This window comes from Xyrauchen texanus, chromosome 5 (assembly GCF_025860055.1).
Source record: "Xyrauchen texanus isolate HMW12.3.18 chromosome 5, RBS_HiC_50CHRs, whole genome shotgun sequence".
In the NCBI taxonomy this organism is placed as follows: Eukaryota; Metazoa; Chordata; class Actinopteri; order Cypriniformes; family Catostomidae; genus Xyrauchen; species Xyrauchen texanus.
The window spans coordinates 45,304,602-45,322,524 of record NC_068280.1 but is presented as its reverse complement, the minus strand read 5'-3'; the positions used below and the strand labels follow the sequence as shown (position 1 = coordinate 45,322,524).

General features: G+C 36.7%; 1 protein-coding gene across 1 annotated transcript; it reads left to right on the top strand.

The window, feature by feature from the left end:
* The first annotated feature begins 865 nt into the window (after positions 1-865).
* On the top strand, positions 866-15,445 carry hapstr1b (HUWE1 associated protein modifying stress responses b). Its single transcript, XM_052126961.1, has 4 exons — positions 866-1,254; positions 2,261-2,341; positions 7,581-7,856; positions 14,321-15,445. The coding sequence occupies exons 1-4, from the start codon at positions 1,059-1,061 to the stop codon at positions 14,560-14,562; spliced, it is 795 nt and encodes a 264-aa protein (XP_051982921.1). The 5' UTR covers positions 866-1,058; the 3' UTR covers positions 14,563-15,445.
* Positions 15,446-17,923: the final 2,478 nt, after the last annotated feature.

The following is a 17,923-nucleotide window of genomic DNA, read 5'->3' as shown; positions in this document are numbered from 1 at the left end:
CCATGCGTTCAGACCAGAGGTGTCGAGAGCGTCAAATCGACCGGAAGTCATTCATTTTCTATGACAGTCAGCGTCTCTCTGCCGTGAGAAGCAGAGTGGCGAGTCTTGGGCGGTGTGGGCGTCAGAGAAAAGTTCAAGTGCAGCCAACATTATGGTAATGAGCTTTGACTTTAAATATAGTTCACGAAACCAAGCATACTCAACGAACGTTGCCGCCTATTTCAAATATGTCAGAACGTCCACGAATTTTCAATAGCGTTGTTGGCAGGGCAGCCAGAGCGAATTTTGACGCTCTCGCCGCCTCTGGTCTGAACGCATGGTTAAGGACAGGAGACCAGCCCAAATTAACTAGCGGCACACCGGGAAAACGCCCAGTGCTCCCAACGGCCAGTCCGCCCCTGCTAACACATTACAGTAGCTTTGAAAATGCACTCTTGTTGTACTCTTTATGGGTTTGCACAAGATTCTGTCGCCCTCTGTAGGCCAATGAAAGTAATCACAACAGGCTGTCTAAACGAAACAATGTATCTCAATTTAAGAGACGCCAACTTTTATGAACAAAAGTAACAGGTAAAACACTTCGTAAAGAACCCTCAGTGCATGAAAAGTGGCTCATTACGGGCTTGCGCAATCTGCGTTCCTGCTCCTCAGAAGTGTGTACTTGAGGTTCAAGTATTTGGCGAGGCACGCCACATAAATATGGGCGGTGTCTGCGTTCATTGTCGTTCCGTGACAGATGACATACAGTTGACGTATCTAATAAACAGTTGAGCTGCTGTCACCAAACCACGCCCCTGCGCACTTGTAGCTAATGAGAGTCAAGCATAACACAAGTAGGCGGGGTTTGGTGGTCGGCAACGTTAAGTTGTTTTCATCGACTGTGTGGCGTTGCAGGTCGCTGAGAAGTGCACTCTCTGATCGCTATGCAGACGTAAACTAACAGCTGTCGATGAGGCCGCCGTCGACGAAAGACTACGGTCCGGTTTAATCGTCGCGGAGCACTTTCTAAGCGAACATCAGAGCATTATAGCGGCGGTTTAATTGTTTTTTTTGTGGCCATGGATGAGAAGAAGGAGGAGGGGGAAGCGGAGATCCAGGAACACGGACCCGAGCACTGGTTCTCCAAATGGGAGCGGCAGTGCCTAGCTGAGGCCGAGCAGGAAGAGCCGAGCGAGGAGGAGACCGAGCCGAGTCAACAAAAACTCTGGCATCTCTTTCAGAACTCCGCCACAGCCGTCGCACAATTGTATAAAGGTCTGAAATTCATACCGGAGAGTCACCATCGAAAGCTAGCCAGCTAACTGTAACATTGGCAAACAAAAGACACTAAGCCATAAGTTCAGCGGATAGGCACCAAACTAAGTCTGATATAATCAAATTAAGACAACGGGGAATTATTTTATAAATCTGATACATATTTAGTGTTTATTTCAAAAGGCTTTTACAGGATTAGCATGGTTGCTAATTGGCAGGCGAGCGACATAAACTAACATAAATTGGTTTCTGTGTTGATAAAACCCACAAGTATGACCTTTCCCCAGCCTATAGTCATTAACCATACTGGTTACAACATTGTAAGTGTTTTGTTGATATTTAAAGCTTCCCCAAGCTGTCTATCAGCAACACAAAATGGCGAAGTGCAGGGAGGAGTTCGTCTCAGGAAAATAACTCAATTTGTGAGCAAACGCTCCTCCGTTAATTACTCGAATGTTATACGCGTTCAAAGAGAACTACAGATACAGAACACACAATACACCTTTTACAACATATTGGCTTTCTTTAACAACCATAATAATATGCGAAACAAAATGGCGAAGCCATGGTTAGTAGGCTAAGTTCAAAGATTGTGAGTTATTGTGTCAGAGCTGTAGACGGGCTTGTGTGTTGTGTTTGAGACGATTTTTGTTATAACGTAGTGTTACCTTGAAGCTGGTTTAAATGGAGAGTATCCCTGTGTTTTTAGACTAAGTTTGGGTTTGAGGTACACTGGAAAATCAGAAACTAAAGCTAGTCAACAAAATGGCGTATAGTCCTCTAGCTATATCAAATTTAGACGTCGTCTAAGTAATGGCTGTATCTGAAAAACTAGTGAGCTGCTTATGTAGACAGCAAGTGGATGGTAGCTTGGTTGTCTGTATGTTTTATCAGCTTTGTTTAAAACAGAAGGTAAGTGTGTGTGTGTGTGTGTTTCCTACACGGGAAGTGAAGTATCTCCCCGTGTAACGTAAACATTTCCTGTCCTTTCTGTTCACTCCCTCAGATAGAGTATGTCAACAACAGGGGCTTTCCTTGTGGGTTCCCTTTCAAAACGCTGCAACTGCCGTCACTAACCTGTACAAAGGTGAGTTGAGCAACTTTTAATGAACCATGTTGCATCACAAGTGATTTTTTTGAGTGGTATAGCTTGGAAGGTTTGAGACTATTGCTCTTATTTTACTGCATTTGTATTGTGGCACCATTATACATAATATGCAGTTGCATTATATTTATTAGTAGTATTTGCTAAGTATATAATAATAATAAATAATATTATAAAAATAATTATTTAACATCTTAAAATATTTAGCATTAGTAATTTTCCACCTGTTGTCATAGACGGATAGTTGCGTGACGGTAAATGTAAAGGTTTTTTTTTTTTTTTACCACCATTATTTTAATTGCTTTTTTGTTTCGTTTGAAGTGCAATTTGAATTTAGAAATGTCTTTTGGATTTTAAAATAAATGAATGTAATTTTCAATGCAAAATCATTAAAGCAAGAATAGTCAACGATCCCTCAGTTTGGGGGGTATTGTGATATATTTAAAAAAAAAAATTATTATTGTGCAAATATTTCTTGCATATCGCCCAGCCCTAAGAGAGAACAAAACAAATTTATTCACACATATTCAAAGTCATTACACTTCCGAAGCAGCTGAACTGTGTCCTGGGATGAAAAGTAATAAAACACCAACATTAATCATGCAACAACCCACAATAAGTGATGTATTTGCCCGGACAACGAAATGCCCATGATGGAGAGAATGCACGGACGAAGTAAGGTTCGTTTTCAAAAAGATGTTGCCCTTCACAACTGTTGAAAAGCCATCTTTCAAAATGTTGAACAACACCATTTTATTGCACTTGAAATCAAGCTGCCTTGCATTATTGTGTAGGCTATTGCTTAATGAAAATTACCCCACTGTACCGGTGTTAGTCAGTTTGAACGTTAACACCGCACCGGTGTGAAAATTATTATACCGTGGCAAGTCTGTTGCTAAGGCAAGCATCATGTTGCTGTTCATACTTTGGGTTAGGTATTTGAACAAACCCTAAGCATCAAACTTGTTGAGAAGATGTGTGCAATTATTTTAAAGCAATCCGACTTTGGATTTTCACCTGACAAATGTTAAATTGCCTCAAAAAAAATCCCATAAACTTGCATTGAAGGAGTGAGTAGAATCATCTTTGGGCCTGAATTGTCTAATTGTGTGCCGCCAAAATGGCCCAACCCGCATCTCAAAATAGCATTCCGAGATGCTATTCTTCTCACCGCAATTGCACAGAGTGGTTATCTTCGTTACCGTAGACTGTCTGTTTGAACCAGTCTGACCATTCTCTGCTGATCCCCTGGGATTTTCATGCACCACAGTCTCTAGAATTGACTCGGAATTGTGCCAAATACAAAAATGCATCCAGTGAGGGGCAGTTCTGTGGACAGAAATGCCTTGCTGATGAGAGGACAATAGAGAATAGCCAGACTGGTTAGAACTGACAAAGTCTATGGTAACTCTGTAATTGTTTTTTTAGGGATTTTTTTTTTATTTTTTACTATTATTTATGAAATATTTAATTGGCATATAGTCCATGTAGAATTATTTTTCAGATTATTCACTTATTACAACAAAACTAAATTTGTATTTTATACTGCATGTTATCATATGAATGAACAGGAAGAAACCTTAATGAGCCTTAAGTACAATTAACACCGTAACATCTTGGTTTATTTGGTGCGAGTCAGTTAATTCAGCCAGATCCAACTGATTCACAAGTCTTTTTAAATTAATAAAAAGAGGCGACTCATGGATTTACTGCTAATTAGAAATGTCCTCATACCATTTTTTTTATTTTTTTTTTTAGAACGTGCACCTTTTCAGTACTCACCTGTTTTGATACCTGTTTATTTCATTGTTATCATAAAAATTGTGTCTAAATGGGTTAAGGTAATTTAAACTTTAACAATTAATTTTTAGAACCTCACAGCACAGTCCAAAATAAAACATTTTGAAGTATTTGAGTTATTTTTGTCAAATGAAGTGCTGCATAACAGAGCATCACAGGTGTGAGACATTGCTTAAATATTATACAATTACTATTGATTTATTATCAGTAGTAGTTTTAAGCCTTATTCTGATGGGGTTAGTTTTATATGGGGACGTGCGGTAATGTAATAATTACCAAAGTGTCTCATTTATTTGAATCTTTTGCGAATCGCTCATGTCAGTAATTTTCCTGGACTTTTTACGGACTGTGCGTTCCTACGCCAGTAAAAATGAGTTTTACCTACTAAAAAACGGCCTGAAAAAATAACCCTTGGTAATAGTAATCCAGTGTGAATTGACATGTTAAATCTGCACTTTCCAGCACTTGAGACCTTTTAAATATCACTAAGTTCTCAGAGTGGATGAACTGGATGTTGGTCAAGAGAAGACGCCAGAAAAATTTCAGCTTCAGATATTGTTGGCTGTTGCATTTGGATTTATGCATGTTTTTCTCAAGCTTTTTATGCTGTCTAGTGTTTATTTACCCATGCAAAAGAGAAACGAGCAGCTTTTAATTATGATTTGAGCAGAGTGTGGGAAATTGTGTTGAGTGCTGCATTTCGGAACATAAAATTACTTGATGTTAAGGGGTTGTCCATATTTTTAAGAGTAATATAAGATTACAGGCTTGGTAATGTCACCAGTTATGTTCTATTTAGCAAGGCATTCCAATCAATTTCTTCTATTATTCACAGATAGAGTACGTGCTCATGCTTAATATTTCTTGCATAATTGGCACAGTATACATTTTCTAATAGGTCAGTCACGCATGACCACAGTGTGTAAATGCTGTAGACACCCTACAGAAGTTTTCACCTCCGGAAAAGCCGATCGCTACGTGACTCAAAGTGATTATTAAACTTCAAACAGCTGCTATTTAATGAAATAAATATGTAGTCTGTATGAAGTGAATTAGCGCTCTGCTCATGGTAATCTGCTACAAATAGAGCTTGTGAGTGTAAGCCAAGAAGCTTGTAAGAGCAGCCAGCTACAGCACAACACAGAATCAACACATAAAAGTACATGAGCACAGTATCCCTACTGCTAACTGAGAATTTTGATGAGCAGTGGGACTAGCTAATGAGAGCCGTTCCATGTAAAGATCTGCAAACTTACTGACTGAAGACCTACAGGACCCCCTTGATGGCAAAACTGGAACATGTTACAAGCTGACACAAACTGACAAAGCGCCCGCCAAAGTGGCATACGACACCGAAATTCACCTGACACCCAGCATGCCCTACCATTGTGATTTTGTCACTGTCAAACAGCTCTAAAATTTTCTTCAGAAAATGCAGCCCTTAAAGAAAACCCATTGGCTTGTTGTCCACGAGGAACAACATGGCTGACGGTGATCTTTAGTTACTTCAGAATACTGTTGATTTCTTCTCCTCAGACAGAATCTTTCTGTACTCTAATAATAGATTAAATTGTTTTGTTTATGCCTAATTAAGAGCCTAGAATAGTTCAATTACATTTATGAAACTTTAAACCTTGACATAGCAAGACTTGAATTAGTGACCACATTTACACGCACTTAAGAGTTTTTGTAGAAAACAGCATTCTGAAAAGTCATGTAAACGTGAACGCTGTTTTCCTTTTGCCGCTTAAGACAAAGCGGTTTAACACACCCATGTTTCTCAAGGATAACATGGCTTATGTGGTCATGTCAACACCTAAGCAGCGTTCTTACAGGCGTATGTGCATGGAACAGACCGGATAACAAACATCATCGGATGGAACCTAAAAACAACTTGACACTGTGAAAAGAATTCAACATTTCTGGGAGTAGAGTGGGAAAAGTACATACACTATAAACTATACCCATTTATCTCTCATGTTCACGTGTATGCCCTCATGTACATTGGGTGAATCCCACTATTGAAGCGCAATTCCGCTGCATGTTGCGATGGAAAGTTAAGGAAACAAACACCGCAACAACTTTGGAAAATCTGGAAATAAAGCAAAGCAACGGAGAATAAAATAGCTAAGTTCCCCTCAGATGCCATGTTTGTTATTTACACAGATGTCATGGGGATATTGCGTTGCTGTGGATAGAGCTGCTTACTGAATGAGCCGCTTGAACTGGTGACTTTCTGGTGTCCATGTAAACGTAGTCATTGTACAGAAAATCATCTGTTCGGTTGGGATAATGAAGGATGATATGGCAGGTTAGATGTGTCATGTGGATGATTTGAATCACATTATTTTGAGCTGTTAGGGATTGGGAGGTGCTACATAGCTACATATTGACTTCTAGCTTTTTACAGTCAAGTATGATGTTCTGTAGGATGTGGTGTTAGATATATCTGATAGTGGTCAATGTGTTGGGTTCATGGAGTTGTAGTATGTTTCATTGTGTCCTCATGAGTTAAAATGTATCTTAATGATTAATTGCTTAATCATATTAACAGCATGCATTGACTTGCATTTGACTTGAATTTTATACATGAATATATGAATATGTTCTTAGTTAGATTGGCTGCTATGGATGCATATAAATAGGCAGTGCAGTACCATCATTCAAAGTTGTTGCAATAATAATTTGGGCAATAAGTTTAATCAATATATGAAGCTGTTTGGGTCAAGGTAGGTGCAAAAGTGTCCTTTCTGAAAACCCTCATATATGGCCTTGGGCCATACAATGACCAGGGCTGCATTTCCCAAAGGCAACGTAAGCCGAAGTAGATTGTAGAAACCATTGGCGCCACTTAAGCTTGAAATGCTTTTGGAAAACGCAACCCTGGATTGTTCTATCTCAAATCATTTCATGCACTTGACTGTTTTACAGACCATCTCCAAATATTGTGAGTGTGTACTTCATTTCAGTCAAGAAACAATCAGATGGACTGTATCCTCAAGACCAGAAATGGAAACCTTGTCAATAGAAACAAATCTTTATACCTGCCAGTTTAGGTTAAGGCAGTTATTTGTTGCCAATTATAGAGTAGAAATTGATAGCAATAATTTTAAGTAGAACAGCATCTACTGTGGCTTCAGTAGAAGAGATAATGCTGATATGAAATTTGTGGTGTTAAAGACACAAAAAGTAAAAATACTTCCAATTGCTCTGCAAGTTGATGTAACATTTTATATAATGACCTTTTATTAAAAGCTTAATCATTGTCATAAAAAGTGTCTCTCATTGAGATACTTGCTCTTTTGATTTATAAATACAATTTTGTAACGTTTTTGATGTTGGGAATGGAGTATGTGCATACTGATTCCTGATGTATAAAGAAATGCTATTAAGTTTTTTTTTTTTTTTTCCCATCTACCAGAGAGTGTTGATGCCCATCAACGGAGTTATGAACTGGGTATTCAAATCGGTCATCAGCGACGAAATAAAGATGTCCTGGCGTGGGTGAAGAAGAGGAGGCGGACTATTCGACGGGAGGATCTTATTAGCTTCCTCTGTGGTAAAGCCCCACCGCCACGTAGCTCCAGGGCTCCACCAAGACTTGCAATGGTGTCGCCAAGCCGACCCGCATCGTCGGAGACAAGTTCGTCTGTAGAAACGGACCTGCAGCCTTTCAGGGAGGCCATTGCCTTGCATGGTGAGTTTGTTTGTTTGACGAGTCCGTATGATAATTTCTTTGAATGTCTAGTAGTAGTGGAACTGCACGATTATGACAAAATAATGACTATTTAATTACTTTTTGACTTTTTTATACATAAGGACATCATAGGGTGGGCGATATGACTAAAAACTTATTTCACAATACAGGTCATTTTATATAACGTAACTAAATATATCACAGTATAGTAATTATTTTGAGAAAATCAAGAAATATTGGTAAATGTATTAACCAAATTGTAGTGCCTGTGTGTTTTAAAAAAAAAAAAACATTTATTATGATAATTCAGTAATTTATTTAAATACTTCCTCTTTTATATAAGTTTTCTTTATTTGGAACTTGTCAATAGTCCCAAGTAAGAAGAAAAAAAAAAAATTTTTTTTAAATAATTTACCATAAAGCCAAATTTGACATTTTGCCACATTACAGTATATGTTGTTTACCAATATTATTATAAACTTTCTTCAAGAAACTCAAGATCTTCCTAAAGCAATTCAACAAAGAAAAAATACCCAAATGAAAATATCTGTAAATATTTGCAGAAAATATCCAAAATTATGTAAACACTTCTTGCAGAAAATGAATATTCAATACACTTCTGCAAAAAAAATGCCCAATTCCCACTGCTTGGTATGTCCTCGTGGTGGCGCGATTACCTCAATCCGGGTGGTGGAGGACAAATCTCAGTTGTCTCCGCTTCCGAGACTGTCAATCCGCACATCTTATCACGTGGTGTATCTCATGACACTGTGGAGACTTGCTGCACGCGAGGCTCATGCTACTCTTTGCGATCCTTGCACAACTTGCCCCATTGAGCACGATAACCTCTAATAGCGACCACAAGTAGGCTTTATAGAAGCATATTATGTGCTTTTTGACGTGCCAAATGTGAGATCAATTTCATTGAATCTGTTTGGGCAGCTGGTGAAAATTTTTGAATGCCATAAAAACCCTGTCCATGTGTCTTTTTAATTCTCTCAGTCTCATGTGAAGCCCTTCCCACTAATGGATACGCACGTGGATATTTTCATATCACGATATACACAATATAGCAAAATCTCTATCGAGTGACACTTTATATCATCGCCATCATATCGCCCAGCCCTAGTACATCATATGCACTTATTTAAATGCCTCGAATTTGCTATTGCATGTCGATGATTGATTAGAATGCACAAACAGCACAAAACATGTTCAATTAAAATGTTAAAATCATAACTGAGGTAGACCTGCATGGAATGCTGTAACTGAATCTTTTCACGATTAGTTAAATGAGGAACTTGTAATGGTAATCTTTTTTTTTTTTTTTGGTTCAGAAATCAGATTTTTTCCCCCCAGTGATTTCATAAAAGTGCTTTATAAAAGAGTCCTAAGTTGTGTACCAAACCAATCAGCTCCAAGGTGAATCACATTACAAACTTTGATTTGTAGAAAAAAAGTATTTGAAAATCTCTTGTAAAAAAGGTGAATTTGTCCCTCGTACATTTCCAAGCTAAACGCATACCGAGTCCAAATAGTAGATTTGTATACAGTATTCTTTGTGTTTTGTTGCTTCGGGCTGATTTAGCGACCATCCAGCCAATCACAGTTGAGTTTCATGAGCGGTAACAAACCTTACATAATAGGCCACTATTCAGACAATCTAATCAACACGGCTCTGTTCATTTCTACAAAGTTGCTTTCAACTATGCTCCATTTATCCATGTTTTTATCGGCATTGATGTTGATCTAAATTAATAATCTATAGATGAGGAACACAAATTAGTTATTTATTGGCATATCGTTGTTGATTGGCAGCATTACGTGAAATGCACTGCAGAAAAATAACAAAGGACAATTCTTCTTTTAAGCACGCATTATAAGTGAAGTTTATACCAGTGCATGAGTTATGCTTGTGAGGTAATAGTTTTGTTTATTTTTGCCAATTGAAGTAGATTACTAGATCTGTGTTAATGATGCATAGCTATTTTTAATATCAGCTCCTGTTTTTTACCTTTATGTTGGTGTGCAGTCAACAATTTGTAAAAAGGTAGATCTGCTTTGTTCTTAGAACACATGCATTTTACTGAAGTGAATAGATATGTAGAGACACTTTTTTTTTTCTTATACATTAAAACGTATGGACTTTATTGAAACTCATAATTATTATAAGTCCTGCTCCGCAGCTTACAAACTGTAGTAGAGGTTTTAAGCATTATAAGAACAAAGAAAATATATAATTTCCCTAAAGTCTATTTGTAGGTCTGTAGTAGGCCTGTCGCTGTTAATAGTGTCTGTCGCAAATAATGATATTTGACCTAACCTTGGTTTTTTGAGAGGACTGCGATTGAGCATTCAAATTCCAATTATGTTTTAATGCCCAAATAAGGGAATTTTAAGCTTCCGTTAACATGACATGTACGGCGTGTTTGTGTCATTCAGTTGAACTCTGCATTCATGCATCACTGAGTCACATCGCGGAGGTCCACCAGCTCCTGTCCTGAATAGTGCATGAAGTGATTTGATGCACGCGCTGTCAGCAGAGGCTTGCGCCAAACTCCCACGAAAATATAAACGAACAAGTATAAACTTTGATAAGTGAATGCAAAGTGCTCCGGTTTCACTTTAAAAGATCATGTAATGGCAAATGTTCCTGGTTCATACATGCTGTGTAAATGACATGCAGTGACAAAGAGGAGACGCACGCTAACTCCATTTCTGTGGAGTGATAAAATTATGAAACAAAATCTCAAAGGTTTAACTTGATGACAAATAATGGCTCGTGGGTTTAATCGGAGCATTAAAATAAGGTGAAGAAATTAGGAAAGAAATACTTTACTACTGTATAAATATATATATATATATATATATATATATATATATATATATATATATATATCTATATTTTATATATATAAAATAGATAATTTATTATAAGAGAGCCAAAGAGACATTTCAATAAAAAAAAAAAAATATATTATTTGATTTTATATATTTGAAGGTAAATATGTTCAAACTACTTAAGGTGTATAAAGCAAACAAGCAGAAAAAGGCACAACTTAAAAAATAGCAATTTATGACAATCGTTAAAGCCCTTAACGAGACAATTGTCATAATCACAATTATTTGTTTGACAATTCATTGTCAGGCAAATTTTATAATCGTGATAGCCCTAGTAGACATACACATTTTAAAGGCTTACATACTTTAGATCTTTGATTCAGTGATTAACTAATTTCACACAAGACACCCTGGTGTCTGGCATCACTAGAAATGGTCACTGTATCGTTAAATGGATCTGAATTAATTTTGGTGAATGTAGTCAAAACACTCGAGCCACTTGGATATATTCAAATCCCACAATGCACAAGCAGAGAGGAAAACCTTTAATTGTGCACATGCACAATTGTCATTATTGTAATTGATAAAATTATTTATTCAGGACCGGCTTGTGCTCAGTCTTTTATTGTCATGTATGAAACCGAAGCAAGTGCTCAACAAGATGCCCTTATCTTTGTAGCTTATTCTGCAAACCCCCCCCACCCCCAACCCACACACACACATGCACATTTAAAATGACTTCTATGCCCCTGCCATGAAGCATTGCAAAAGATGTAATAAAAACAATGTAGAAATATAAAACTGTTGATTTTAAAGTTGATGATTATAATTATATAAACAATGTAATTTTATTGCAAAATATTCTGACATATACATTTGTTTGAGTTTAGACAGACCAACTTTATTGTTCCCTTTGCAATGCACCATGCAAGTGGGTGGTTCCAACAGAGCATTTTGCAGCAATTCTATGATTAGTGGACCTTTGATTAGCTTAACCAGGAATGCTTGGCTTAACCAGGAATTCTGCTATTAAACACTTTCTATGAAATTGTTTAAATGATTCCGAATGATGGCTTCAACAGAAGTATATACCATCGATTAGCAACCTTGGAGCTCATGGTAAGTCTGTATTTAAAGTTATTAGGGGTGCACTGATCTAAATCAGCCGATATTTGTCTGAAATCCGTGATCGCCCAATCATGCCTAGAATCTGGGCCGATTTGTTTTTGCAGCATGCAGGGAATCACACATGCACTCCTAATGAATGAGCACTTGCTCAAATAGCTAAGCATGACTGAGTGGCCTTTGGGGTTGAATTGTTGGCAGTTCTAAGCATTCATGAATTTAAACTTTAAGACATGATGTAATTCTTATGAATATACCGTTTTGTTTTCAAAAAGGTTTAAGAATTACATGTGTATGAAAAGTAAGTTGCCCATTTTATAGAGTCATTACGGTAGTTTTTCTGACTGCTGTGAGCTGGAAGAGGATAAAGGGGCTGTTAACGGGTATAAAAATGAATTAAACAACAAATAAACATGCAAAAACAAATCAGAACACGTGATGTAACATGAGTCGTGACAATCAGATGTTGTGTTGAGCGATAGAGACTGAGCAATCATGAGCACTTTCAGCTTCACTCTTTAACATGATTGCTCTCGTGTCAATCAAACGTGCGCACTGCAGGTGCTCTCAATATCTCATCAGTCACTCATCTCAGCGCTATTTTGTGAGGATCCTAATTTAAATCACAATGTTGGGCACAATACCACTAATAACAGAACATTTTAACCTTCAATTACAGCACCGCGTCTTCACGCATTTGCTTAATAATTAGTTATTTGTGTTACAACAAGACGCCATAGACCGTAAACAAATCATAGATATTAATCATTTCTCTCTGGAGCAGATTTAGAGCTTGTAATGGATCTATTTTTATTTTTTTTGAAAGGATCTCTGCTGTGTGCTCATGGTTTTTTGTTGCCAGTATGTCACACTGACCTTTTGATATTGACAACAGAACTATTAATAGCTGTTTTCAATACAAATAAATGTTAGCAATTCATAAATGTACTTTAAATGTAATTTTGGTAACACTTAAGGTTTCATTTCTTTAACATTAGTTAATGCATTAGGTATCATGAACAATATATTTTTACAGCATTTATTAATCATAATGTTAGTTAATAAAAATACAGTTTTTAATTGTTAGTTTATAGTGCATTAATGTGTATTAAACTGGTGATATGCATTTCCCCTCATGCAGTGGTGATGTCACACTGCTTACATTTAATATCCATCTATAAATATAATGAATATTAACATATTATACATCTTTTCAAAGGTCTAAGGGTTCAACATTGATATCCGATCTCTGTTTCACGATAGCAATGCTCCAGAAACAGCAATTTAGTTATTTGTGCCAGGAGAACAAATGAAAACATGCAATATCAAAATGTGACTTCATACATTTGTTATGAAAACGTGATCGCCAGATGAATCCAGTTCGTCACACTTTGGTCAATTGTCCATGACAAGCATGCATTGAAAAACATCCAATAGCACTTTTTGTCCATAAAAGTCATTAATCTGAGAAATATTGATATATTCTCCATTGTTTACATGCAATCTCGTCTGAAAGAATTGCCCTTTTGTCATTGTTCTTCAACAAACTGCAATCTGAGCAGCATTCATGTTGTAAAACTATATTATCTTATATATTAGAGTCTTGTAAGCAAAACGAGCCTGTCTCCAAAGTCTATTTTTAAAAATGCAGCATACTTTTATTCATACTAGCCAAGCAGTGCAGTCAGATTTTGTGTTGTCTTGAAAGGCGGAGCCTTAATTTTACTCTGTACGCTTCCAGCAATTTTACAGAGAAAAAAAAGCTTGCATTAACCTCATTTTTTGTCAGATCATCTTCAAATTTGAAACTTAACTTCTTTAGAATTTGTGGCATTGAGAACATTGTATTTCTGGGTTGTCTTGGTACTTTTATTATTGTTTTTATAATCTAAAAAAAACATGTTCAGCACAAAATATTTCCATTACTACAAACTTCTCTTAACTTTTAAAAAATAACAACATATATTAATTCTGAAACTTGAGAAATAAAGTCCAAAGTGTCTTCTTTCAAAACATACTACAACTGTGTCCCTACTCCAAAGGGTCCAGTAAATACAACCATTTAAGTTCAGGTATGCCATTTTCATGGTTTGTGCTCAAAAAGGGGTGCGTATCAACAGCTTAACTAATACAACTTTTCATTAAAAAAATGTATTGGTATATGTTGTAACGAGCATTTAAATTAATTGGTTCATGTTAGCTACAGTAATGTTGTTAAATAATGTGAACCTGTGGGGCATAAACGTATAACTGCCGCATATAACTTGCAAAAGTGTGGCAAAGAGCACTTTAAAAAAAAACTGTATAGGCCTTAAATTCCCTGATCAGTGCTCCAAAATTAATTGGATTTTTACTTCCAGAACCAGACGGTTCTGCTCTGTTGCCTTTTGTCTACATTTTGTGTACAAAATACACTGTCAATTAGGGGATATGGCAATTGTTCCATCCATTTATATGTTGTCTTTCTTTCTATGTGTGTCCCTTCTTACCTGTTTAAGGTCTAAGTGGAGCCATGGCTAGTATCAGTATGCGCTCTGGAGCTCCTGGTTCACCTACACACCTGAGCGCTAGCTCCACCCCCGGACGCCGCAGAAATGGTCTCCATGATGTAGACCTCAACACTTTCATTGCCGAGGAGATGGCTCTTCACCTCGACAACGGAACTCGGAAACGAAGCTCCGCCCAGTGCAATGATGTCATAACAGACTCGCCCACTCACAAACGCAATAGGATGATCTGAGCTCCTAAAATAAAGCAACAACAGCAAAACAAATGAGAAAAATGCCACTCTTCAGTCATCCTCCCATCAGGAAATAAAAGCAGCCAAATAACAGTGCTCACCACAGCCCAGCACATTCTCTGATTGGTCGAAAGAGCCCAGTGATGTCATCGGTGGAAGGCGGTGCTCAGTGCAGAGGTTTAAGTGTCCTTTCATAGGATTCTGTCTGCAAGCACACAACCCTCATTCACTATATTGCTGTGTGAATGGAGTGTGTGTGTGTTTAAGATTGTGTTATAGGCTGAATCGAGACTTGTTTGAACGCAGGAACAAGATAAACATTTTGTGTGTGCATGTTCATAATGAGCTACATTTGTTTGATTGCGTGTGTATGTGTCTCGTTGTATGGGAGTACTTGATGTGTATGTGAGCAAGAGTCTGAATTTTGTGTTCGAGTGTGTTTGTGTGGTACCTGCCTCTTCCTCCAGCACCTGTCACTGCCCCAGCTCTGTTACCATGCTGCGGCTTCAAATGGCATCAACACTTAGTTTTAATATTATTGATCATGTTATTCATTAAAAAATTTGCCTTCTCTTAATTCTGCTCTAGTAGCAGGCACAAGTGCTGTGATAGCCATGCATCTGCTGTCATGCACATCCGTCAATCACTCTGTTTTTTTGTCGATAATAATTTTGAGCATTTATCTCTTTTTAATATTTCCTCTCACTTTTCCCCAGCACCTTTGTCTCCAACATTATGTAATGTAAATACCCGTAGGTGCTGACATAGACTTGTGGTACATATTGTAAAAAAAAAAGATAAAAAAAAAAAAGCTGTGCATAGACCATTGAATTGTTAATGTACAATAATGATTCTTGCATTAAAGAATTCAAGCTTTTAACTACCTCTTTTTCTGTTACCTTTATCATCTTGGTGTGTGAATTTATTCAGTGAAATGGGATTAGAATACCAGTATATTGAATATAGTTAACGTTGAGTCCAAAGAACAATCTGTTGCTTTTTAATTGACAGGCTGTCAACAACAACTGTTGATATAGCAATGCTTTCAAAATGACGGACCATACCCATGTGTTTAGCTGTTTATCAAGCCTGCTGTAGGGGTGTTTGAACATTTAATGAGTTGAATGGACATGAGTGCCAATCTGGAGAAATTAAGCTCCGTACAGCCCTGTATACTTTACATTCCAGCATTTTTGTCATTAAAACTTATATGCCCTAGTGAAAAAGGAATATACTTAAGCTCACTTTATTTGTGAGTGCTTCAAGGTATTGCTGGCAGGCAATAAATTGGTATACTTAAAAGTCTGCTTAATTGGAACAACTCATTTTGTACTTAATGCACTTTAGTTTACCAAAAGCAGTGCTGTGGTGCAACTAAAGATGGGTTAAGTATACTTGTTTATGCTAATATCACAGTGTGGGTATTACTGGGAAGAAAGTTGGGGTACCAAGCATAGTGAGTCTTAAACCACTGTTAATCAACAACGATAACACTGAAGAAAACTCTAAATAATTCCACAGGATCACACCTATCTCAAAACAACACTAATCTCACCCAGGGTAACTGAGAAAATAATGAAAATAATACCCCCCAGACAGTACCTAAAACCTACACAGACCTACCTCATTAATTATGCAAAAACACAACAGCCAATAGCAAGTCCACAAGCTGAAACATAAACAGGCATTACAGTTTATAACACCTGACATTTTATTCAAATAGGTAAACATACCATTTTTCCCTTTGCGCAAAGATTAGCAAATTGGTCCATCTAATCACTCGTCTCAAAGGCCCAAAGCCAACAGTGGCTAACTTGCCAGAAATAAATAAACTTGGATGAGGGCATGCTGGTTAACTAGTTGTCACTGCCATTCTGTGTTGTTTGTGGATGAATGTAGAACCAAGGAGATGCTCTGTTATACACTAGTAGGTACACATGTAGGTAATTATAACTTACAGTTTGGAATAATGAGTAGATTTTGCTGTTTTGGAAGGAAATTGGTACTTTAAATCACCAAAGTGGCATTCAACTGATCACAAAGTTTTGTCAGGGCATTACTGATGTAAAAAAAAAACAGGACTATCACTATTTGAAAAAAGAAATTTTTGATCAAATCTAGACAGGCCCCATTTCCAGCAGCCATCACTCCAACACCTTATCCTTGAGTAATCATGCTAAATTGCTAATTTGGTACAAGAAATAACTTAATTATATCAAACACAGCTGAAAGCTATTTGGTTTGTTAAATGAAGCTTAACATTGTCTTTGTGTTTGTTTTTGAGTTGCCACAGTATGCAATAGCATGTCTTAAGGTCAATATTGGGTCAAAAATGGCAAAAAAGAAAAAGCTTTCTATAGAAACTCATCAGTTAATCATTGTTTTGAGGAATTAAGGCAATGTTGAAATACAAAGGACAACTGTCTCTAACAAGGACAGAAAGAGATGTGGAAGGCCAGATGTACAACTAAACAAGAGGATAAGTACATCAGAGTCTCTAGTTTTAGAAATAGATGCCTCACATGTAAATTTTGTATCACTCTTATGTTTTAAGGAATGTGCATTGTGCAATTAAAAAAAGTACTCATAATATTTTTTTATACAAATATATATACAGTATATATATTAGGAAAATATATGTCATATTATTCATATTTTTTTGCGCTTGAGGAACATTATTAGGACAATTGCTTTTAACACTGTTCAAACAAGTTGTAGAATCATGTACTTTCTTAAAGTACACAATATTTGAACTTCCCCTAATTGCATTGTAAAAGATATATACTTTACCACTTCATTTGATCAAATTTTCTCTGTGTGCATTTGAAGAAAGCATGAAATAACTGCAATTACATGGTACTTTTAATTAGTACATAGATATGTTCATGTATTTATAGTATACTTATGAAATAATTGTATTTTAAATAAAATTTGGTATATTTTTCACTACGTTGGAGCAAGTAAAAATACTGAATTGTGTGGAAGGAGCAAGTGTCAATGCATTTCCATCCAACTATTTTAAAGAAGCTATTTCTTAACTCTATTTAAGAAATCCTGAATGGGCTTTGTATGTTATTAAACTCTCAAAATTCGCATACAATTTTATGCGCTTGGGAAGTGGATTTTTCTAGAGTTTCGCTTTAGTTAAAATGTGCATTAAAGTGATGGAAACGGCTTATTCACATGAACAATTACTGGGTTTCCATCCAAAATGTTTAGCATTTTTTCAGCGCATTTCTAAAAATTCGACTTAAGAAAATACAAACTGTTGTGTTTCCCATTCACTATAGCCTACATGGGCGACGCCTCGTCATGATGGAGCAGCTGAATGACCTCTCCCTGCTTTGGGAACAGTTTTATT

Bases quoted from the DNA above. Each gene is read 5' to 3' on its own strand.
- hapstr1b (XM_052126961.1), top strand. From the start codon at position 1,059: ATGGATGAGAAGAAGGAGGAGGGGGAAGCGGAGATCCAGGAACACGGA. The intron at 2,342-7,580 runs GTGAGTTGAGCA...CCCATCTACCAG, and splicing joins CGTCACTAACCTGTACAAAG to AGAGTGTTGATGCCCATCAA. The intron at 7,857-14,320 runs GTGAGTTTGTTT...TACCTGTTTAAG, and splicing joins GGAGGCCATTGCCTTGCATG to GTCTAAGTGGAGCCATGGCT.